Source organism: Camelus ferus, chromosome 10 (assembly GCF_009834535.1).
Source record: "Camelus ferus isolate YT-003-E chromosome 10, BCGSAC_Cfer_1.0, whole genome shotgun sequence".
Taxonomy (NCBI): domain Eukaryota; kingdom Metazoa; phylum Chordata; class Mammalia; order Artiodactyla; family Camelidae; genus Camelus; species Camelus ferus.
Window position 1 is genome coordinate 3,578,019 of NC_045705.1, and position 24,867 is coordinate 3,602,885.

At 36.3% G+C, this 24,867-nt stretch overlaps 1 protein-coding gene across 8 annotated transcripts in view; it reads right to left on the bottom strand.

Moving 5' to 3' along the window:
- The window catches only part of YAP1 (Yes1 associated transcriptional regulator), a 108,539-nt gene that overhangs the window by 44,838 nt on the left and 38,834 nt on the right, over window positions 1-24,867 (bottom strand). For all 8 annotated transcript variants that reach the window (XM_032488267.1, XM_032488275.1, XM_032488271.1 and 5 more), the window contains exon 3: window positions 12,598-12,713. In XM_032488267.1, the coding sequence (XP_032344158.1) occupies window positions 12,598-12,713 (116 nt within the window). The remainder of the gene's footprint in view (window positions 1-12,597; window positions 12,714-24,867) is intronic.

Consider the following 24,867-nt stretch of genomic DNA (forward strand, 5'->3'; position numbering starts at 1 on the left):
CCTTCTCCCCGCCCTCCTTGCTTATTAGCTAACTCCTACTCATCCCCACCATCCCCCACAATGAATGCTACTTCCTTAAGAGGGCTCTGCCAGCATATAGTTTCCTCCCCTACTGCACCAGGTGCTTTCTCTTTGGTAAGGTGATCCCATCGCAATAGTCATCTAGTAATCCATTCAATGTTAGTCCTCCCGCTGCAGGGCTTTTTCACAACTGTCTTTCCAGTACTTAGCAGGGTCATGCACTTTTCACCTCCACCTATATCCCCAATGCACCCACCCAAGGCTGGTCTCTTCTTAGCCTCCACTGTTTTTACCCACTGAAATTCCACTCCATTCTCATGCTTTATCTTTGTGATGCTTTTCTCAGTTCCTATCCCACTTGGTAATACTCTTCTCCACCTATGAACTGAGACTGCATTCATTTTTGATTTCTTGGATGCTTACCACAGATTGTCTTGCAATTTGTTCTTTTGCGCTGAGTTTAACTATAGGCCAGGTATGGGAAAAATTTATCATTCTGCCCTAGAATATAGAAAAAGAGTTCTCCATTTTTTATGAGTGGGCATGCTCAATTTTGCAAGCCTGCTGAGAACAAAGATGGCAACATTCATTGGAAACTACCACTAGGTTGGTCTGATCTTGCAGACTTGTGGTTTTTAAAGTACATGAGAACTAAAAATATATTCACCCTTACTCTTCGTAGTTTTGTTTCCAAAGGAGTCTTCCATAGAAACTGACACCTGAAATTCATATGACTGACCTTATAAGCACTAAACAATTCTTAATAAAGTTCTGCCCACGCTACTAAAATTTTTAGGTAGACTCAATGGAAAAAGGGTTGTCATGTAAAATAAATAGTATAATATCATTGTTACAAACTTTTTCGGTGGCTTCAATAAGCCAAACCTGGGACAAGTGTATATCAATAATTTATAAAATCAAGTTTTGGTCAAAGAAATGATTTCTCTGGTTTCCATAGGAACAGTTTTATTCTCAGAATGAAAACTGACAGCGTGCAGCTCTAAGTTATGAGTTCAGGCTTTGTCATTTTTGCTGACCTAGAGGCTGGAAACTAAAAAGATTATAAATACACTGATGAAACAAACAAAGACAAGGGTGGATGCCAATCCATTTTCCCCCCCTCAAGTTCAGGTGCTCTCCTGTGTCTTACAAGTATCTAGAAGATTCTTCTGCCCAACTACCAGAACCAAACCCCCTGGAGATCACAATGCACAGTTAAGATGAAGCTCGGGGCCGTGCGTCTGGAGGCTAAGACTGGAATCCTGGCACTGCTGCTTACCTGTGTTACACTCACCAGCATAAACTGTGCCCCCGACACGGCGCTCATGTCCTCGTTTAGCAGATGCCTCACTGTACTCATTTGACTGATTCCAACCCCTCTCCCTATCAAGCTCTAAGTCTTGAAGGAAGCATCTTGATTTTTTTTGGCTTTGTATCCCTTGAGCTTATTAGCACTACCACCAAACACAACCAATGTTTGTTGAGCTGAAATGACTAAGAACTTATCTCTGAAAAGAATGACTGATTGATCTTGGTTAAGTCAGTCTCTCAGATCTTTAATTTGTGCTCTTATAAATCATATTTTTTTAAACTTGGTAACATTCTGCAGTATTTTTATATTAAATGGCCTCTCATATGAAATGATGGAATCATTCATATGTATTAGGCACCTAGTAAAGGTTTTTTTCCCAACCAAAAATAGGAATAAAATAAAAACAGAGTGGATCTTTAATAACATTCCTATGGTTTTAAGTTTACCATTCCAGAGTCTTCTATCTGTGTAGTCCATGAACCAGCATGACAGTACGACCTGGAAATCTGTTAGAAACGCAGACTCTCAGGTCCTACCCCTGACCTACTGAATCAGAATCTGCATTTTAACAAATCCCCAGGCGATTCCTCCACACATTACTAACTGAGAACCACTGATCTAGAATACAGCAAACTAACAAGGCTTACTTGTTTTTCTAGACTCTTTCATAGAACTACCTACCATTAATCCAAACTTTATACCAGTTTAGCAAAAGTATCAATGTTACTTGGTTTAAAAACAAAACAAAAACAAAAACAAAACCCCAATCACCTCTAATGCATTATAAATGAAATTAAACTCCACAGACAGTATAGTTTACAGAAAACTGAAAGGTTTAGATTCAGACAGACCTGGGTTTAAACCTTGAATCCAATACCTGTAATTATTAGCCTTCTAACTCTGGGCAAGCTCCTTAACCTGCTTGATGCTCACTTTCCTTATCTAGAAAATGGGGGTAAATACTTTCTCGGTTAATTGAGGATTAAAGGAGAAAATGCTTGACAAAGGGCAGGGCTTATAGCAGGTATTTAAAAAAAAAGTCGGTTCCCTCCCTACTCTTTCCTGGAAGTTCTGCCATTTTGTTCCAACAATGTATTTAACTTCTAAAACTCGTGTATAATATGAAGAGGTGGGTTTATGAGAAAAATAAACCTAAGTCTCGAAATGATCAGATAACAAAAACAAGGAACCCACAGAAGGTTTTCCCTTCCATAGGGGAAGGACTCTAGAGAAGAGTCATATTTTTAATGGTCTTCCAGATCTTTCAAGCTCAGACTTCTGAGCAATCACACAAAGGCCCTGAGGATGTGTCTCTGGTCTCATCTCTCCACCATTCTGTCACTAGTTATATGGTGCTGGGGGCTTCAGGCTCAGTACTCTCTCACATAATGCTATCTTCACCTTCCCCTTTCTTCAGCAAACTTAACCCCTACTCACCTACTAAAATTCAGGCCCCGAATCCAATCACTTCTCACCACTCTGGTCCATTTTTTCCCCTGAGTTAATGCAATTACCCCCTAAATAATCTCCCTACTTTAAAAAACTTACTCAGATCATATTTCTTCTCTGTTCCAAACCTACAAGTTCCTACATAATATGGCTTCCATGCTACCTTTCACTGACTCTGTTCCAGCTGCAATGGCCTTCATGCTGTTCCCCAAATGTGCCTTGGCATGTTTCGAACTAGCTACTGTGTTATGCATGGAACATTCCTCCCCTTTTCCCCAGATATCTGCATGGCGCTCAGTTTATCCAGATAGTTGCTCAAAAAACACCAATTACAGAGGCGTACACTGAAGATGCTGTCTAAAATTATCATTTCCCTCCATCCCCAGCCAATCACTCTCCAACCCTGAACTGGGTTTTCTCTTTCCATTTTTAAGTATCTGACACATGGTGTTGTTCATATTCTGTATTCTCATGATTTAGAAAAGTGCCAGCATATCTTAACTATTCAATATTTACCGAGGGAATAAATGAACCTCTGGCTCCTTAAAGATGTCCTCTGCCCTCTGACGACTGATTCACTTGTTCCTCCTCTACCTCCTCAGCACGCCTCTGGCAACATTTATTGTTATAATTATATAGAAAAAAATTGCTTTACCTTGATTCCACAATTCCAGTGGCCATTACAATCTCTAGTACAAAGTAGAGCATTTGATATTTGTTGAATGAATGATTTAGAAAGGGAACAATTCAATTGTCTCAAGGTGAAACTGTTTAAAATCATTTTCCTGTTTGTCTGTTATAGCTGGATGAACTTCCTAGAGGGAAAGGCCATGGATGAGCTCAGAGAACGTTCTAACGTGCAACTCTTTCTTCAATGTAACTTTAGTGAGTTTTTTAGATTTTAACTTAATAGCTTAGTGTTAGTATGTAAATTTATAAAAGATTAGCTTTCTATAAGCTCATTTAGACTTCAGAATGTTCAAATAAAGCAATGATCTTTTGTTATAATTTAATAAAAGTTTTACCACCTATTTACCTTATTGACATCAAAAGAAAATATTATTTTAGAAAACTGTCTATTGTTGAAAGATTTTTCTCATTTCACTAATGCTGCCTATATATGGTAGTCTATGGATATCATTTTTAAAGACTTAGCATCTTAATCTTTCACACAAATAGTCCTCTCATGAGTCATAAAATTACTGTAGCAGGAGAGTATCCAGAAGGATTTAGAAACCAGTGGGAAAGACAAAAATAATATTCCAGCACTTATCAAGAGAAGAAATAAAACAGGCATTTATTTGGTTCTTAAATGTAAATAATTTAATCTCTTTCTCATCCTCTCTACTCCAAAGCTGAGCTAAGTTTCCAAAATTTTACAAATAGTCACTGGAAAAAATTGAACATGGACACTTGTATTTTTAAACACCACTGTCTAATAACTCACTTTACTAAGAAGGCTGGTGGCAAGAATACGTATCAATTTTTTCCTTTATATTTTTTAACAATATACTCTTATTCTTCTAAGTTAGTCTGTTGGTTAAAACAACAGAAGAAAACTTGTATCTTTTTCTTTTTCATTAGGTTCAGTATTTACAACAAAATCTTAATAACTTTCAGAATTCAAATAAACTACTTTCCCAAATGATTACTTATGAGACTTCTAACAGATTTTTAAAAATATTTGTTATTTGTGCTCTAAAACCAGGTCAATGGACCAGAACAAGTTTGAGTTTCTATGTATCTCCTCTTGGTTGAGAAAATAACCTCTAAAGTAAAGCAAAGAAGACAGGAAAGAATTATCTTGTCTGAAATAACAGTGCATGTAACTGAATGTACGAATACAGTACTTCCTAATACATTTAAGAGTTAGATAATTACTTTGGATATCACGAGTCTCAAATTGAAATAATCTTTTAAAAGAGGAGCACTATAAAAAATACTGTTCTGAAGTTACTGAAAAACCAAGTGACTATATATCCACTTTTCAACATGATTATTTTGGCGTTTCTTTAAAAAAGGAACGAGGAATTGAGGTACTTTAAAAATAGTTTTATATTGTACATTCCAATACATTTAGGTAATATATAAACACACGGCTCAGTTCCAAAATAACTGAGTTTACAGTTTTGCTGATGTATTCGGGGTGGGAAGTGTCTTACTCCGGCAGTTCATTTCAGAATGTTTAGTTGGGCAGACTCAGAGCAAAAACAAGACAATTTCAATTTATCAGCCAACATCTGTTGTTCCATTTGCCAAATGTTGCTTGCCTTGCCCAGGTATTCTGACTTTTAGTATTATTTAGAAAATATTTTTAAGTTAAAAATCTTAACTGGAATTAGTTAATATCAAGAGTGATCCCCAGGGTAGAGGGAGTGAAAAGCGCTCATATCAAAGTAAAATAGAGGCCATTAGCTGCCCTGACATGAGTGGCATGCTTCACCAAGCAGCAAAGTCATGAATTCATCAAGATTAAATAGGGCCGTGTGCAGGGCATCACTGGGTTTAACAAAGACTTCAGAAGAATACCTACACTGGAAAAGATATGATAATTGCAGGCTACTGTCATCTGCAACTTGACTGGACACTTTCATTGCATTATTTTTTCTATTCCACAAATAAATATTTTAATCTTCATAATCCCTATATATTGTTTACTTATAACTTTCATTAAAGCAAAATGGACTGGTTCTTGTTTCCCTATTACTAACCATTAATCATCAAATAAATCAAGATACAAACTATATATAAAACAAACTGACCTTTTTATACTGATTTGGGATGATGATTTTTTAAAAACTATTTTCCCTTTACCTGTGGCCACCTTTTCCTAATTTATCAAAATTTCCAGATGAGAAAAAAGCAAACAATTTTGGTTCAAAAAAGATTATCTGGAATAGGAGACTGAGAGTAACTAATAAAGTACACTGTCTCTGTCTCTCACTCCATTCATTGCTTTGACTTTGGACTTTATTACAGTTTTATTCCTGATGGATACACTTTAGTATAATATTGTTCCACATATTATTACTTCAGATTGACAAATAATTTCCATCTTATAATAATCAAGAACTTTCAGAAGAGTCAGAAACATTTTGACCCATGAAAAGAAGAAAACCATATTTATATTTAACACTCTTAACTTTTATACCATATGGAGAATCTATGTGACTCCAAAAGTCAGACGATAACAAATGACTTGGATAAGAATCAGTGACCCATATTTCATGATAAAAAGCTTATAGAGATAAACATAGCCCCCAAAGTAGAGTGGTAACAGATTTTAAAAGTCATTTTGCAGGAGGGAGGGTGGAGCTCGGTGGTAAAGTGCATGCCTAACATGCCCGAGGTCCTGCGTTCAATCCCCAGAACCTCCAGTAAATAAATAGGTAAATAAATAAAAACTAAATTACCCCCCTAAATAAACTAAAAGTTGTTTTAAATGAAACAATAATTATCAGTTAATATAAACTGATTAAACTGTACAATATCAGACCACATCATATTTACTTTTATATATATTATACCAAGCACTGTATATTATTAATAATTATGTACACCCATCACTTTATATAGATTGTGTCACTTAATCCTCACAATAGCCCTATAAATTCAGTATTACTATTATTACCATTAGCCCTATTTTCCAAGTGAAGAAATGAGGCACAGGCAGATACAGTAGCTCATCCAAGACCTCACAGGCAGTTAAGTGACAGAGCTGGGATTCAAACCCATATTCCATCCCAGAGCACTTGATCTTAACCACTGTTCTAAATTCCTTTTCAGTTCACTCCAAAGGTGAAAAGCAGAAAGAATGTAGAAGTTTGTGAACTACAACACGAGGCAGAAATGAGCAATGCCTAAAACCTGTGGTCAGCTTTGCAACGCCTCACGTTTCCTTACCTTCCTGTGCTTTTTGAAATTAAAAACCTCGTATCAACCTTTTATCTGTCATTTTCTCATTTCACATCTGTTCTGTCGTATTTTTCTTGGTAACAATCTCTTGCTCCCTTTTGTTCTTCTGTCCTCTGGCGGAGATTACACAGAGCAGAAGCGACACAGCAGGCAAATTACCAAGGCAGCGCTGTACCGCCCACTTGGCTTGCTTCTGAACACTTCCCCCATTGCACTGAAGGTGCTGAACACACTCCTCTGACGTGCATCACCTTCCAAGATCAAGAGGGCGTTTCTCCCCCGTCCTGAGGTGCTTCCCAGGAACGCCACGCCGCTTTTCATAATGGGAAACCCTGTAAGTGCTGCCCTGGTAGATCTGGGCATTAGTCAGATAAATGCCTGCCTTTAAATTTGAAAAGAATGAATGAATGAGCCCCTTAAAATGCACCTGTAACAAGGTATTTGGCTGTGGGTGTTTACCGAAAGTAGATTTTTAAGAAGCAGATAATAGGGTTCATTGATTGTGCTTAATTTAAATGAAGGTGTATGCTACTTACAATGGTCCTAAACAGTCACCGGTCCTTTGACACCAAGTTATTTCTGGATCATCACAGAGTATGTTTTCCTGACTTTACTGTTGCTTTAAGATTCAGCAATCTTGTGTGTCACTGTTAACAAGCTACTACTGAAAAACTAACATTTTTTTATAAATAGAGCTGGTCATAGGAGAATTATCACTTTTCTCTGCCCAAGTCCTTACATCTAACACAAAAACCACTAATGTTTACCCAGCTTTCAGTATATAGAACCATTTTATACAGATCCCAAGCATGCATCAAAAAGATATCAAATTAATGTGCTACAAGCGTAATATATTTAATATAACTTGTAAAGGGCAATCATCAAGTAATTTAACAGAACATGGTTTGTGTATACTTTTATATGTGTATATATATTATTATATATTTTAATGTGAAGTAGAATAGAACCATTATCTTACTGAATTATTCAAATTTAATTTTATAATTTAATTTTATAATTTTCTTTTCCTCACCTTTCAAATTCTTTTCACAAAATTCACTGTCTTGCCAAATAAATGGACAGTTAAAGAATATACATTAAACTCCTCAAAGAATCATAGAACCGTATAGCACAGGGAAATATACACAAAATGTTATGATAACTCACAGAGAAAAAAATGTGACAATGAGTGTGTATATGTCCATGAATAACTGAAAAATTGTGCTGAACACTGGAATTTGACACAACATTGTAAAATGATTATAAATCAATAAAAAATGTTAAAAAAAAAAAAAAAGAATCATAGAACCTAGTAATCTTCATAGAAACCAGTAAGTCTTGCCTCTCATCCTTTCCAAGTGCACCTTTGTTTTAAGTGATTTCTCAAATTACACATACTTCGAAATTTCACCAGTTACAAATCATACATCTCCATTCTAGCAATGCAATCCATCATTTCAACCTCATATTTTGAAAAGGGACTTGTAAAAACAGAAGTAAACTAATCATTTAGTCTCCAAATTAGACTGAGTCAAAGAAATAGGATTTCATAAAATCTTAGAACTGGAGAAAACCTAAAAATATAGTTCAATCCAGCCAACCAATAAAAATTATGCAGAAAACTGGAGAATCTAGAGAAACCACAGTCTTTTAAGGAAAGTGGTCTGATTAGAAATAATTAGAGCAGAACACAAAGCTGGACTCAAACATCTGAATGAGGAGAGTTCTTTTTTAAAAACACCAACAATAGAAAGTTCTTGTTAAAATAATGATAAAAATGTAAATCAAGTTGCATTTAGCTTGACTAGCCCAGTAAAGTGCTTCAAAAGAGCTGTGTCAACTCTTTTATGTAAAGACTTCAGATTAGCAGGTTCAGAAGGCACTCCTCTCGGGGTGAAAACTGTCTTCAGTTACCCTGCTTAACTGGCAGCAGGTTTGCTTCTTTGTCACAGGAAGTGCCCTGGAAATTTATTTAAATACCCTCACAATTCTTGCTCACTCTTTCCAGGCTCTAAAAACTCCTCAGAAGATTATTTTCCAAGCACAGAGGAGCATCCCTTTTCGCCGTTTTTCCCAAGGAGAAATCCTTGACTGAGAAAGATAAGATCGTTGTCTCTAAAAGCTATTTAAGAAATCATGCTGTGTATCTCAGCAAAGAATGCACAGCCACAGAGCACCATGGGTTCGTTCCAGATGGAGAAGAGAAGCCCTTGGGTGGAAACCTCACTGAAATAACATTATGGCTATAACTTTATGTGAACATGAGGTGGATCAGGATTACAGTTCCCATGACATTCATTCCAAAGCATTTCAACACCATGTACAAGTCTTATTTGTTTTTAAACGTCCACTGAAATGGAAGAAATGGCAGACAACAGAATGCACATGATTCAGAATAGGTAGAGGCACGTACTACACAGATACCATCACAGCCTGAACACTGGATTTGACAGTGAAGCTCCCATTTGTGTGTGAACAAAAGTCAGAATATTCCAGATTTAAATTTGTCCCATTCAAAGAATTTTCATATAAACTTAACACTTTTAAAAACTTTGGGTGACTCTTTTTTCTTTCTTAGGATCACTTTTTGGTTTTGGTTTAAAAAAAAAAACAACGAAAAAAAGGCTTTTAGTTTCACCACACCTGTCTCTTCTTAAAAGGAAGACTCATCAAACTGTCTGATGATCCCCATAAAAGACAATGACCTCTAGTGTCCCCTTTACATATTCTCCCTTCTTTAAGGTACAGTGCGTATTTTATTAGATACAAAACCTCCTTGCGCGAACGTCATCCGTACACCACCCGCTTCGACAGCAGCGGTTCTCCAGAGGGTCTACTGGTGTTTTACAACAGCGCCTGCAGGGTTTCCTCCCCACTGCTTTCTCTGAGGAGTAGCTCTACCACTTATCCTAACCCTGCTGCACACGGAGATTAAGAGCTTGGGCTCTGGAATCTGCATTAGCAAAGTCCTGGTTTCCACTACTTAAAAGCTGGTAATTTTGGGAAAGTCGCTCAAGTTTTCTCAGATGTGATGTGAGACTAATAACAGCACCTAATCTAAATGACCATTCTGAGAATTAAGTAAGATAGTAGAACATGATCTTTGCAGAAGGCCTGGCATATAAACAGGGCTTCTTCTTATTATTTGATACCTTCTAATACCATTCAAAACATGCTCAAGTCTCTGTGAGGGTGGCTTTTCCCATTTCAGATCCTCCCAGCAACTACCTCTCTCTCCACTTCTCTTTGTACATTTCCCCTGCTTCACTAATGCACAATTGTCCTTCTTGCCACTCTGCTGAAACTGTTCTCATCAAAGTCACCTCTTTAATAAATATAGCAGTAAGCAAGCACATCTATTAATTTATGTGCAGTATATAAAAACACATTTCACATTTTATAAAACAGAACGGAAATAAAATATACGCAAGCATTCTAAAATCCATCAAAACCAATCTGATATATACTTTTGATTTTAAGACAAAAATTTGAACACAAATTCTCCCCATATCCTTAGACCACTGCTATTAGAAAATTTAATAGGAAAAATATAAACAAACACCAATGTTCTACAAGAATCACAATCAACCTTTTAGTGCAAAATGCCTAATCTTCCAAAATAAAATTTAAATTAATGAGTTATTTGTCACTAATTCCCCAGATATAGTTTTAGATGGGTTATGACAAAACGAATAATGTGAATCACCTTCTTTGGACTATAAATACAAAGCAGCTTTCCCAACTTTTTATTTGGAAATTTGATAATTTAAAAAAAATAGTTGTCAAGTAAAAATATTAGTCAATAAATACTTGCATAATTTTTTGCTATTAAAAGTTTTAATTTAAATTAAATGTCACATATAAAACACAGATCCTGAGGATAAGTAAATGTATCCATATTAAAATAGGCTAAAATACAAGATTATATGAAAGTTTAGGCAGAGGATATAGCTCAAGTGGTAGAGCTGCATGCTTAGCATGCACAAGGTCCTGGGTTCAATCCCCAGCACCTCCTCTAAAAATAAATAAATAAACCTAATTACCTCCACTCCCCCCAAAAGAGGAAATTTAAGAAAGTTTGTTATTACAAAAAAAAGCTCAGTTACGAATCTTGCCTTGATTTTAATTTTCTTAAATTCTTTCAAATATTGAACCCACAAAAGACAAGAACAGAGAGAGTTAAGGGACAGAAGAAACATTCTAACACACTGGCAACATCTTTAGGGGCAGAAGTACATTTCAAATTCTGTGAGCTCTCCTAGTCAGGGAATCCTTCTGACAACTAATTGTACCACCCTCCCCACCAGTCCCTTTCCAAAGGCTGCTTTTTAAAAAAAATCTACAGTGCAGCTTCTAATAGTATTACGTTGATCAGTGTTTTGGGTAGGGAAGATGGATGGGCTGTGGAGGAGAAAGCCATTAAGGCCACTAGGGCTGCCAATTACTGTTGTTGTCATCTGTGTCCTGATCCAGGGCACTCAGCAAAGGGTATAAAGTGTTGGGGGCAAGGGAATGGTCAGAAATCCAGCCCAAATGCTCCAATTCCTGCTGCCGAGCATGAGGGCTGCATCTTCCCATAAGAAGGGGCACCTTTTCCTAACATTCACAAAGATCATAATGGGTAGCTACGGCCTTGGGCCTGTGTGACAGGGAAGAAACCCAGACAGTAACTAATTGACACAGGGAAGAATGAACTAAACCTTTAGTCAGTACCTCCTCCACACCAGAACTGTAATATAAAAGCTTTATATGTGTTATATGATTTCCTTTAATATCTTCCTCTTTCTATTAAGGGGCATTGTCACTCCCCATTACGTAGATGAGAAAAACAGATTCAAGTAAACTGCCAAACAGGAGGCAGAAAAAAGATCTGTACTTAGGTTTATCTTTTGTCAAAAAGGTGGAAATGTATCTTCTGTGAAAAGGTGAAAACACATCAGACTTAAGAAAGATGCTTTGACATGGATGGACATGGAGACAGTCATTCGAAGTGAAGTAAGCCAGAAAGAGAAAGAAAAATATCATATGGTATCACTTATATGTGGAATCTTAAAAAACAGACACAAATGAACTTATTTACAAAACAGAAACAGACACAGAAAACAAACTCATGGTTACCAGGGGGGAAGAGGAGGTAGGAAGAAATAAACTGGGAGTTCGAGATTTGTAGAAACTAACTACGATACATAAAATAAACAACAAAGTTATACTGCACAGCACAGGGAGCTATAGTCAACACCTTGTAATAGCCTATAATGGAAAAAAAATGAGAAGGAATTCTGTATATATATGACTGAAACATTATGCTGTACACCAGAAATTGACACAACACTGTAAACTGATTGTGCTTCAATTAAAAAAAAAAAAAAAACCCACAAAATCCCTGAATACTACGTTTTTGTAACTATCTGACCACAAAAACTGACCTGATTTCAATTTATATGACGATAAAACCTCAGCTGAATGGGGGAGAAAAAAAAAAGAAACATGAAAGATGCTTTGGGGTTATAAGTTGCTACTTTCAGTTATTTCTGAAGGTAGATAAAGGTGGGTTAAGAACACCATAGCTTGGCTAACCATCCAAACCACAAAGGGAAGAGGGAAACTTCAGCTCTAGGACCTCAGACATAAGGAAGCAGTAGAATAAAACACAAGTACGTCAAAATTAACCAAACTAGGAATTTGAGATACCCACTTCAGAACTGAAACTTTAATGATTAAACAAGGATTTGGTACAGCATGTTATCTGAAGTAAAACAAGTTTCTCATAAGAAAGTGCACAGAAAATAACCATCACCCAAGCTCCAGTTTCCTTAAAGGAATAATTACTATTTTCCACAGAAAGTTTGACCAACGCACAAGCATTACCTAGTGTGCTCTAATTACAGCCCCCCACTCACCTGAGGCCGAATTCATCATATTCTGCTGCACTGGTGGACTGGTGGGGGCTGTAACATTCATCTGGGAGAGCATGGCCTTCCTGGGGTCCTGCCATGTTGTCGTCTGATCGATGTGACTGAGACAAAACAAACCACTGCATTAGATGACAAATACCAGGTCTTAAAAACAACCACCTCACTTATCAAAACTGGGCAGATACATCACTTTCACCTAGGAACAGTTATTATCTGCTTCTAATTTAAAGATAAAGTGTGATTTAGAAATTAATCACCCATAACAGTAGTCATATAGCCAAAACCCAAAATTCATAAGGGAATCACTCACTCTTTTCCTCCAAGAGCTAAAAACTAAATGTTAATTGGCATTTAAAGACCTAAAATCCTTCACACTGAACAAATAAAACACAAAGATGAGAAAGTATTATTATAATACATACTCCAAAGCAAAAATAGAATCACAAACTAAGTTTTCATTGTCTCCTCTGACTGTTGAAGGCCTTTGTTAATTGCTAAGCAAAACATTTAAACTTATACATATGCATACAGATGCCTTCGTCTATAAAACTGGGGATGAAACAGCTAAAAATTCTATGAAATATTAAGACTATAATGCACCTAGCACAGTATCTGGTATATGAGTATTCAATAAATATCAGGTTTCTTCTTCCAGCAAAGTAGAACTGTTCTAGTGAAACAAAAACTAAATACATTACACACATGTAACCACATGAAAAATTATCCTGAAGAAATAGCCAGAGAAGCACTCAAAGACTTATGCAAAGTTCTCTTCTGTATTATTTATAAAAGCAAGAATTTGAAACCCAGCTAACATCTAATGATAGGGACTAGTTAAATATTGTTACATATGATGGACTATAATACAGCTATTGAAACTATTTTAAATAATATTTAATAGCATGGAAAATATTCATAATACAGCTTTTCAAAGTAGGTTGTAAAACAGTATGCACAGTATGAGGTTAATTGATTAAATATGCATATATGTGTACTGAAAACATGGGAAGGACAGACATCAAGATATTTTAACTGTTTATTTCTAGATGGTAAAATTACAGAACTCTGTTTAATAACAGGAAAATCTAGCAAAACAATCATGAACTCATTATCTTTGAAATGGAGGGGGGGGGGTGCCAGAAATAAAGGTTATTAAAAAAACAACTCGAATCATTTTTTGTGTGGCTGTTTACATTTCAAATCTAATTTCTTTCTTCTTGAATCATCCCATGATAAATACCCATGTAAATGATAAGGAAATGACACTCTCATCAACTTTCCTGAAATGGGACGAGAATGCTATCTCATCAATAATGTTATCAATAACACAGTAAAAAAGGATCATACTCTGGCTAGAATGGACCTTATTAAGTATTATTTACTGGAGATGGGAGAATTCCTTTTTGCTAAGCAACCAGAAAGGAGATGAAAACAGGGAGGTAAGAATGTGGAAAATTTGTACACTTAGGAACGACAATGGTACCTGTCAATTCAAGGCTATTACAGACCAACTAAAAATGTTAAGAGGAAATATTTATTTATTTAGTGGAGTATACAGTCTCTCAAATGTTAACGTATCAACACTTCTTTTTTACCCACCAGTCATATATGTGTTTTAGCAGTTGCACCAGCATTGCTCAGGTCTAGACAATGTAGGCAGAACCCTGTTCAAGTCTGGCTATAAAAACAACTCATTCCAAAAGATCAAGTCCTTAACAAGCCTAGTAACAGCTTATTCCTTTTCCTTCTCAACCCTCCATGTGAGCCACTAAACAAATTAAGCCATAAAATGTTTTCTAGATACACAGTGCTTCCTTTGCTTACAGATACTAAGCACTACACATAATTAACACAGTCATACTCAAGGAAAGAAGCCTGAAACCCGTAAGACTACCAAAATTTAGGAAGACATTTTTCACTGCCTTTTATAATGTTAAGAAACCAGGAAAAATGGCCAATGATTCATTATTACTGGCTCTTAAATGTCAATGAGAGTGTGTGCCACTGCCTGCTCCCTATCTCCAGTACTTCTTAAAACCCCTGACATTTGTTGAGGGGTAAAAGTGAAGAGGGAGCAAATTATACTGTAAGCAAGCTCAGGATTCTTGACTGCTGAAGCTTTTCTAACAGTTGGGTTTCTCTGAAAACTAGCCAGTTAATCATATGAATCCATTTATAACTAGATAGCGGTCCACTCGAGGGTTTAGGAAGATCCCATTTTGATGACTGACTATAACAACCACGTGAATCTTCCCAAATATTGGAGCCAATGTGTAAATCCGTTCTTAAGGCTTCTTCCTTTAAATAGATTAGGGTTTTGAACATAATGCAGAGAATGTATAGATTTACTGCTTTCAAAAGATTGATTATTTTGCTGAAATGTGACTAAGTATACAAATGCTAAAATTTCTCCTCCTGAAAAGGCTGCTGAACCTCTCAATAAGGTGGTTTAGAATACCACAGGGCTGTCCTATGTTACCTCAGTTAGTGTTCTACTTGCTCAAAAAAGATCTACATTTCCTTAAGGAATAAAGATGCCATTATCTAAACTGTCCAACTGTAAAAGCATGCAACCATTTAGATGCCAAAGGTAATGTGAAACAAAATTAACTTTAGAATTTTTGTCTTCACTTACCCTATAAGATTAAATTATGAAAAAACTGTTTTATCCTAGTAAGTTAATTGGGGTAGCCACATACCCCCAAATATCCAGCCTTCCCTTTTATCATGGGAACAAGAATCTTTATAAAAATATTTCACATGACAAAGAAGTATTTTTGCTAAAACCAAATAAACAGTTTACCAGGCCCATTCTTTCCCCAGATATCCGCACTGGTACCTTTTCTCATCTCCTTCTGGTCTTTACTCAAATGTCTTCTTCTCAGTGAGATCTTCCCTGGCCATGTCACCTAAAATCCAACCCTATTTAAACTTCTACTCCCTTTTCTTTGCTTTATTTTTGCCTGATAATCCTTTATCATTATCTGACACATAATTTACTTATTTTGTCTATTTCTTCCAACTAACAAGCTCCAGGGGAAAAGGGACTTTTATCTATTTTATTAACTACTATACCTTCAGTGATTAAAATAGTGCTCGATAATGTCCATCAAAGATGAATGGATAAAGATGTGGTGTTCGTTCACACACACACACACACACACACACACACACACACACACACACACACACACACCATGGAATATTACTCAGCCACAAAAAGAATAATGCCATTTGCAGCAATATGGATGGACCTAGAGATTATCATACTAAGTGAAGTTAGACAGAGAAAGACAAATATCATTTAATATCACTTATATGTGGAATCTAAAAAAAAGAAAAAACAAATGAATCTATTTACAAAACAGAAAAAGACTCACAGATATAGAAAACAAACATGGTTATCAAAGGGGAAGAAGGGGAGGATAAATTAGGAGTCTGGGATTAGCAGATACAAACTACTATATACAAAATAAACAAGGTCCTACTGTATAGCACAGGGAACTATATGCAACTTATATAACCTATAATGGAAATAACCTATAATGGAAGAGTCTGAAAACACACAGATACACATATCTGAATCACTCTGCTGTAACCAGAAACTAACACAACATTGTAAATCAATTATATTTCAATTAAAAAAAAAGAATGCCTGATAAATATCTGTCAATGAATTAATGCAAAGAAAGCTTTTTTCTTTTTGCCTTAAGAACATCCAACTCTCTCTCCCAAAGTCCTTGTAGCCTTACTGACTTGATCAACATCTACCTTCTTTTCCAAAAATGTAATTGCAGTAATGGTCATAGACCTACTAGGAACAGCAGCAAGATTACTGGTACACCGGCAGAAGCAGCTTCAGCGGCGTGATGAGGGTGGACAGGAAGCAAGTAGCAGACAAGTTCAGCTGTGCACAGGGAGGAAAACGAAAACAAAAATGGACGGATAGGAATTTTTATTTTTTCAGGAGGAAAAGACTCAAGTGTTTAAATGTGACTGGAAGCAAGTGTAGCTGAAGATGTCCTAAGAGGTCATTGGAGAGTTCTAGTCACCCATTAGAGGGTGAGAAGGAACAGATGCAGACATCGCTTCCAGTGCAACAGGAGGAGAGAAAGATGGATGGGCAGAAGCAATAATTTCACTAGTCGGTGCAAGTTGAGCACGTTCTGGTGCAGTGACTTCTACTCTCTCATCAAGAGATACAACCTTAACAGGATTAATGAGGCTGGCATTATTAGTACCCCCACTATGTAAACAGAAAGCTGAGGAACTTGCACAAGGTCACACATCCAGGATACAACAGGACTGCATCTGGCACCCAGAAATTCTGAAAACAATTTCTGTACTAGACATATATATATGAAAAGGATAATACTCAAAAATGTAAATTCTCTGTAATATACACTGAATAACAAAAACACTGCATAAATACTAAAAAGGGAGGAGAACAAAAAGGCATGGTATTAAAGATTCAATAAAAGTGCTAGAACATTAGAAAAGAATTTCTATTACTATTAGAATATAAGCTTCTTGAGGGAGGTGCATGTGGGAGAGTGCCTGGTACGTAGTAAGGCTAATAAACATGTAAACTGAATATTAAAGAAGTGTGTATTATCAAAGAATGGGATGATTAGGAGTTCACATAAATGCTCATCTGAGAGAGGGTTGAAAAGAATTTTCATTCAAACTACAGAGTCTAAAAAACGTCAAATTATAAATAATACAATCAAATACACAAATCAAGTAGATAAAATTAAGGAAAATTCATTAAACAGTATTTTCAGAGTTAAAAATACGAGTGGTTACATATAACACAGAAAATAATTCATAATTTATCTTGTTCCCAAGAAGAGCCTAGCTGCTGAACTTACTACAGAAAAACAAGTGTGAAATTCTCCAGCCCCTTCAGCACATGTAAATCAATTATTCTTTGCTGTTACTTTGGGGAAAAAAAAAGATGACTGGATTTATGACCAAGATAAACCCTATGATCTTACTCTAAAGCTGCGAAGGCTGGGAAACAATGAGCTTGTCAAAGTTTAGACGGATGGAACATAAACAGCTGTTCTCTGACCAAGGTCCACGTCCTGCAGCAGTCCCTCCTGTGTACACAGAGCCACCTCTCCTGTTGGCTTTTGTCTCTGTCATGTTATACTGCAGAATTTGGTCTTCCATATTGGATGACTTAACAAAATGCATACAGAACCTAAAAGGGGGCAGAAATCCAACAGTGACTCATCAGCAAACTGAAGTTTTGCATAATCCCACTGAAGTTGAGACTACGGTATACAAGGGTATCTGAAGAGCTTTATGACCCTGTGAGATGTGTAAACCTTATGAAACTCAAACGAGGGCAGTGAACATAAGGCATTTTGATCTTATAAAGAATAACAATATTATTGTCACATCTACAAGTTACTGGGAAAACCATAAGAACATGAAATGCCACCTGAAGCTACAGTGGGGAGACCCAAAGATCTCATGGCCCCAGGACCAGTGTTCAACAGGGAAGATGGTAATGTGCCACTGTTTCATAAGCCTCTCTCACAAAAGCTGAACAAAATAATCACTTCCTATAATTTATTAAGATTAAATGATATGCCCAAGGGCAGCCGACCAGCATGCAGCAGAAATGAGATTTAAACTCAGAACGAACTGATGCAAAATCTGCACTCTTTCTACTACACCAAATCTCCTCTTACACTGTGAGAGCATTCTGGGTGCTGTTTAGATTTCTTAAGATTAACCTCTACATCACCACCTCCTTTCCTCCAATTTCAAAGACTCCTGTTAAATCATCCCTTAGACTCTGCCAAATGTAACTCTCTACTATTTACTTTAACAGATATTGTCACAATTGCACATAAACAAATGTTTTAAGAAAGCAGTGAGCCCATTTTGGAAGTGGGTCACGGAGAAATGGCTTAATGTGTCACTTCAAAAAAAATCCTTTATGCAAATCAAATGCAAATCAACACTATATAATCAACAGCTGTATAAGCTTAATATGAGTATCTGATTCTTTTGAAACATCTGTTACATTTCTTGAGACTACCATTCTTCTTCAGGTAATCTTCTCCCCAACTGGCCCACAAAACACCTAATTTCTATCTAGTCTTTTGAAGACCCGGATCCCTCCTTTTATAGATCCCAGTCTCAAATTTGCCAAGGATAAACTGGGTTGTACAGGCAGGCCATTTTACCCAACTGTTTCATCTTCATTAAAATAGGATGGACGTATTTACTTACTTCCCAGGGTTTCAAGGATTAAATTCAATAGCATATATAAAAGCAACTAGTATTGTGGCTCTTGGTACACAAATATTTTTCTTCACTTGATTCCTGTGCTAGTTCAATAGTATTTAAAACAGGAAAAATTTCATGGTGGACAGGCTAAGTCAAGACAATGTTTGAGAATAAGATGAGTTAAGTGAGAATGACAAATCTGAGGCTTTAAGAGATATGAAAAAGAGTTTGGTTTCCCCCTATAGGTGATGAGGAGATGCAGTTGGTAGACATTACAGATTTCAGGTCAGGAAACAGAATGTTTCTGGATCATTAGCTCAACTTGCACAGGGCTATCAGCTTAGAATAAGAATGAACTAGAAAAGGAAACATGCACATACAGATGAACTGGCTCCTAGCGGAAGAGCATCAAAATAATTTGAGGGTAAAAGAATAGTCTCATTCATATAACCAATGTCTTAAAATATTCATTGTTGAAAACAACTTCATACAAATATTTCTTACTTAAGCTATAAGATGGTCAACTCTATCAATCCAAACCAAGGCAAAGAAACAACAGTTCTCATGAACCAGCCAAAATCCATCACAACAAATTCTAAGGTGCTCTTCAGGTTCTTGGCTGTATGTTTTATCTATCAAATCCTAAATCCGTAACCTGTACTTACAGGATACTAAGCAACGTAATGGGAAATGGGTTTTATAGCGACAGAAAAATACTGAAGACTTTCTTATCTCCATCCACAAAATCTAGGATTAACTTCATGCTGCTCATTAGTGAAAGTATTAGAGAACTAAGCTAAAATAAATTTTAGTAAAATAATTTTAGAGAGTAACACTGATACTGACAAAGTTTAGACACTTTATCACGGAATGGGTAGCAAAGAATTCCTTTATATCCCCACACCTCAAGAGCGTGGGCCTCAAGCCAGCAGAACTGACACCAACTGGGAAGGAGCTTGTTAGCAATGCAGGACCTCGGGCTCCACCCAGCCCACTGATTAAGAATCTGCAGCTCAACAAGATCCGCAGGAAACCTGTAAGCACGTTAAAGTTAGAGGAACACTGCCATAGACACTACTTTGAGACCCGATCACCTACGCTGTGTTTTAAGGATGACTAATACCTGGAGGGTAAATATTTTGTGTATACGAAGTACGTGGTTTAGAGATCAGACTTAAAGTGAAATCAATAACCTGCAGTAAAAATTCAAAGTTTAATTAACTCTGAATTCAAAGTTAAAGGGTACACTGAAATCCATCAGCCACTGATCATTATCACAGTAACTGTATAACTTACATCATAAGCAAACAGCATTCTCTCTGTATTATATCACTGGCTACCCTGGTAATAGTTCACTCCTTCCTGACTATTCTTAATTAAAAACAAAACAAAACAAAAAGCTCTGCAGCCTTTCAAAAACTGATTTGGTACTGAACGGGTACATTTTTATTTAGAGAAATGGTTCTCAATTTAAAAACTGGCGGGATGGCATTTCTGGTCATTGCAGTCCTACAAGCATTTAACGGGGAGAGGGCAGTGGATACTAGATTTCCTGCAGTACCTCAGACGGTCTTCCACAGCTTCTGAATGCCATGCCAGACATTCATGTAGGTAAAAAGCCACATTTTACATAAAACTCCACTTCACACATAGACAAAGTCTGTTTTGCACAATTTTAATTAAATACCAAGTTTCTTCTGGAAGGTAATCAATTATACTCAGGTTTTGTTCGGAAATCTGCTGTCCTCTTAGGATAATCACATTATCGAGAGCAATGCTCCGTTGGCGTTCTAGTTACCAACTCGTGGTCTTTATTCAAAACCGTCATGTTCATGGCATGACATAGGTATAGACTGCAGGCACTCGACTACTTTATTATAGCTTCCAATATAGCGATGCCCAAGCATTTATATATTAATATACATGCTATCTTATAATAAATTATTTCTTCTCTATGTTGCATAATTCTGATATAATGTTGATTTTTAAAAAAATTATATATATAGTTAAATTATGCTACATACGAATTTCATTTTAGTATAATGAACACTTTCCAATATATTTCCTACAAAAAGAGGCTGGTGGGATTGACAGGGATAAGAACCACTGAATTAAGAGACCATAAACTATAAACAGAGTATTTTTATAGCACAAATCTAAAAATGTCTTTGTCATTAGATCATGAATTTCTGGAAGGTGAACGATCTTACTCTCCCTCCCTTTCTACATTTCATACATGAACACAGCGCTTTAGAAGTAAGTGCTCAGTAACCCAACCTGATGAATTGAAAACTTATTCTATTGGGTTATTCTTTAACTACCAAGTAATACTGTGGTCTAAATCCTAAGTGCGGTCAACTGACATGTAGGGCATGGCACATTTGAAAGTAATAAATAAATTAGCTGGATTTTGAGAATAAGGACAAAATCCTGCCCCTAGGATTTGAAGTAGTGAGAAACACCAATATTTCAATATAGGCATTAAGTGCAATGATGCAGTTACACTCAGGGAACCATGAGAACACAAAGGTGGTTTTTAATAGACTCTGGTTTTTCCAGGGGCAGGGTGGGGGGAGATGTTAGAAAAGGAGGAGTTGAGTGTCCTCTCAAACTCCCTTTCAATTTGTAAAATGCTGCAATCTTGGTTAAAATCTAGAACTGGTACCAGTAAAATTTTAGAAGATGTCATAAACCTAAGCCTAACCATACCGTCTGTATGGTTTATCCACTTTTAACAATCCACTCTTGAAAATATTTTTCTTCTAAAACGTAAAACCTACTTTTCACAAAATCCCAGCATAATCCTAAACTGTCTGTACCTGTGCAGTTACCTAACCACTGGTCCTTTCCAATTCTGCCAAGGTTCTCCGACAAGAGATGGTACAAACTGGTCATAAGGATATAACAACATAATCTGCAAACTAAATGAACAGAAACTGTAAAAATTACATCTGGTAAGTGTTTAATCTCCTAGCACACCTTTCAGACCTTCTTCATTGTGTTGTAATAGGGGAAAACCAAAATTAAAAAAAAATTATTTTTGGTAACAGTGACCTGCTTAGATAGGTCCTTTGATAAAATGCATCTCTGTGAACTTATTTTTTGTTGCATTGGCTTGTGGTTCAACTACATTATGGGCACTGTTGTAAGTTCCTACTTCTGCCCGACAAAGATAAACAAAGATGAAATGATAGAAGTATGCTCTGCAAAAGCTTACAGACATCTGGGCAACTAAATCACCACCATTCCTAAGAAATTGAGAAAATACATCAGTATATGTAAAACCACAAAACCTAAGTATCTAATGAAAGGCTAAGTAATCAAACTAAAGGATTCTTTTTAATCAAGAAAAGTTCTATTTTAGGAAACAACAAAAATAAAAATAAAACTGGACAACCAGGATTAACACAAAATAGATGTGAAAAATGTTTTAATTTTTAAAACTTCTGTTACTGCTGTAAATACTACGATGGCAGGATTGGTTCTAAAATTCAGAAGAGTGGGCAGTCAGCCCAGATTTATTGCTCACTTATCAAGCCCATGTTTGTCGTGCAAGTGTTATTTATAGAGTCACATGCTAGAGGCTGTTCCCAAGCTAGCTAAACCTACACGCTTAATTGACCCTAGGAACAATGATACATTGTTCAATCTAATCCTTCTATGAGCTACAGTTCCTAAGCCACAACCATATGCTTTTTATATTTGCACAGGTCTACCAAGAACTATTTTTAGAACCCTCAAAAGTTCAGATAGGCACATACTATAATTTCTCGATAAGGATAAGAAGACTTACATAATTTGCCTCAGTGACAACATAGTTTTTATATTACTGGAGATCAGTATCTTAAATTGAAATTTAAATAGCTGGACTATCGCTAAAGCCTATTAAAAATGGCTTAAAACTATGAAAAGTGTGGGCAGAAACACATAAAAGCAAACATGACAACTGGTTATACTGCACTCTACAAACTGTATGACCACACTACAACCTAACTCTATAGCCTTAGGTTGAATAAAATTAATATTGGCTCACAAGTATGAAATCAATTTAAACACAACTTAACCACGTTGCTACATAAGAATGACATACTTATATACATCTCCCCTTGGAAATGGCTATTCCCTAAGGAAGGGGTGGGACGGAGCAGTTACGAGGGTAATGCCAAAGCTCTAGTGGAGGCGTCCTGAATGAAACACTCTTTCAATCTTGATCCCAGATGGCTTTTATCTGCAGTTACATGCGGTGACATTCTTTCCACAATGACTGAGAACATTCTCCGCAAAAGTTTCCAAAAAAAAGTGTTTGTCCTTATTTCATGTTATAGAAAATGACAGATGTCATCACAGTATGAATCAAGGCTCACAGCTGCTTTTGTTAATAGAACAAAGACCAGAATTCAAGTCTCTGAATTCTCAATTATAAGGTCTATCTAGAACCTTTCATAAGAGTCACCTTAAAAAAGAAAGAAAAAAGAAATGGCTGAATGGCAGGGCTATGACCAAGAAAATTTTTTAACTATTATGAAACTTAAAAGTACTTTTAAAATGTTAAGAAATCTGAGAAATATTTCATCAGAAAGATCTATAAGTTCTTAAACCAGTTGCACCACAACTACCTAGAAGACTTACCAGCTCCTCAGTATGTTAAGCACAAGTTGAAGAATAATTTATCTAACATTTTTACGTATTCTTTCATAGTCTGAGATCCTTCCATACAATAATAGGACATTTATTTACCCAGAAGAGCCAGATAAGGAATATAATCTCTTCTAAAGGTGGCTGATGAGTTTCTCACATTTCACATTATAATCAAGGTGATTTTCCTCAGCAAAGACTGTTTTAAATGAAACTACTACAGGTCAGATGTCAAAAAGAAGTGACCTTTCTTACACACAGTTAAAGACCTTGGTAGTACTGTCCTTTCACTTTATAACTGTCAGTCTAGGAGCAGGAAAAAACGAAAAACAAAAACCCTGTGAAGGTAAGGAAACAAATGTGTTGAGTACCAACTCTGACCTCATTTGCCATGACATGACTTAGGCCTGAGGCCCTCAAGCAGGGACCAAGGGAGACAGGTTTAGGCAGTCAAACAAAGCTATAATCAGCCTTCTGTGTCTCTTCAGACACCAGTTGGCTTCCAAATAAGGATATGTTCAGTCTGTTGGCTCATGTGTCTACTGTGAGGAAATCACATTAAGTTATAAACCTGGAACCATATTCATTGCATATTTATGGTTACATTCAAGTTTTCAACTGTTATCAACACAACAGGGCTTCAGCCACCCAAAATATGAATATAGGACAAGTTTAACATCCTACAAAACGTTTCCCAAATGCTAAATCACCAGGAAGAAAATCCATCACAAACACCTCTAAGCACAGGAGGCAGATGGCCTTACCAAAACAAAACGTGTATGGAACTTTTAACATTAACTGCTGGCACCTCCTACCACCACCATTTTGATGGAGATAATACAATCAGTTAAATAAACTTATATCTTTTAATCACAACTTGCTTTAAACAATAGTTTGATACTACTGTAAGATGTCTTCAATCATCTAAAAGGATTCTTACCAAAATTAGCAAAAATAATTTGAGGAACCCCAAAATTCAAAACAACTTTTATATACGCTACAGTGCATTTTCAGAATGGATACAAAGCACAGCAAGCAACGAGAGATGGCTTCTATACAAGTGAACAGTAAGCACAGAGTCTTCCTTAGCCTTAACTGCATTTCATTAAATGTTCTATGAAACATTTTATTTGATCATTTCATTATTTAGTAGTTAGATATCACTTTAGGGGATGCTAGTTGCTTGGATAGCTTTGAAATTTTAGGAATGCCTTCAGGGGTTCCACAGGGGGATTCTCAGGAGAAAGCAGAACACTGGTAGAAAGGCAATGTATTTATTTACTTAGCTTGAGGACTAAGGCACCTAACCTCAGTCAAGTCATCTGACTTTTCTGGACCTCACTTTCAGCAGCTGTGATATACGACAGGCCTCCG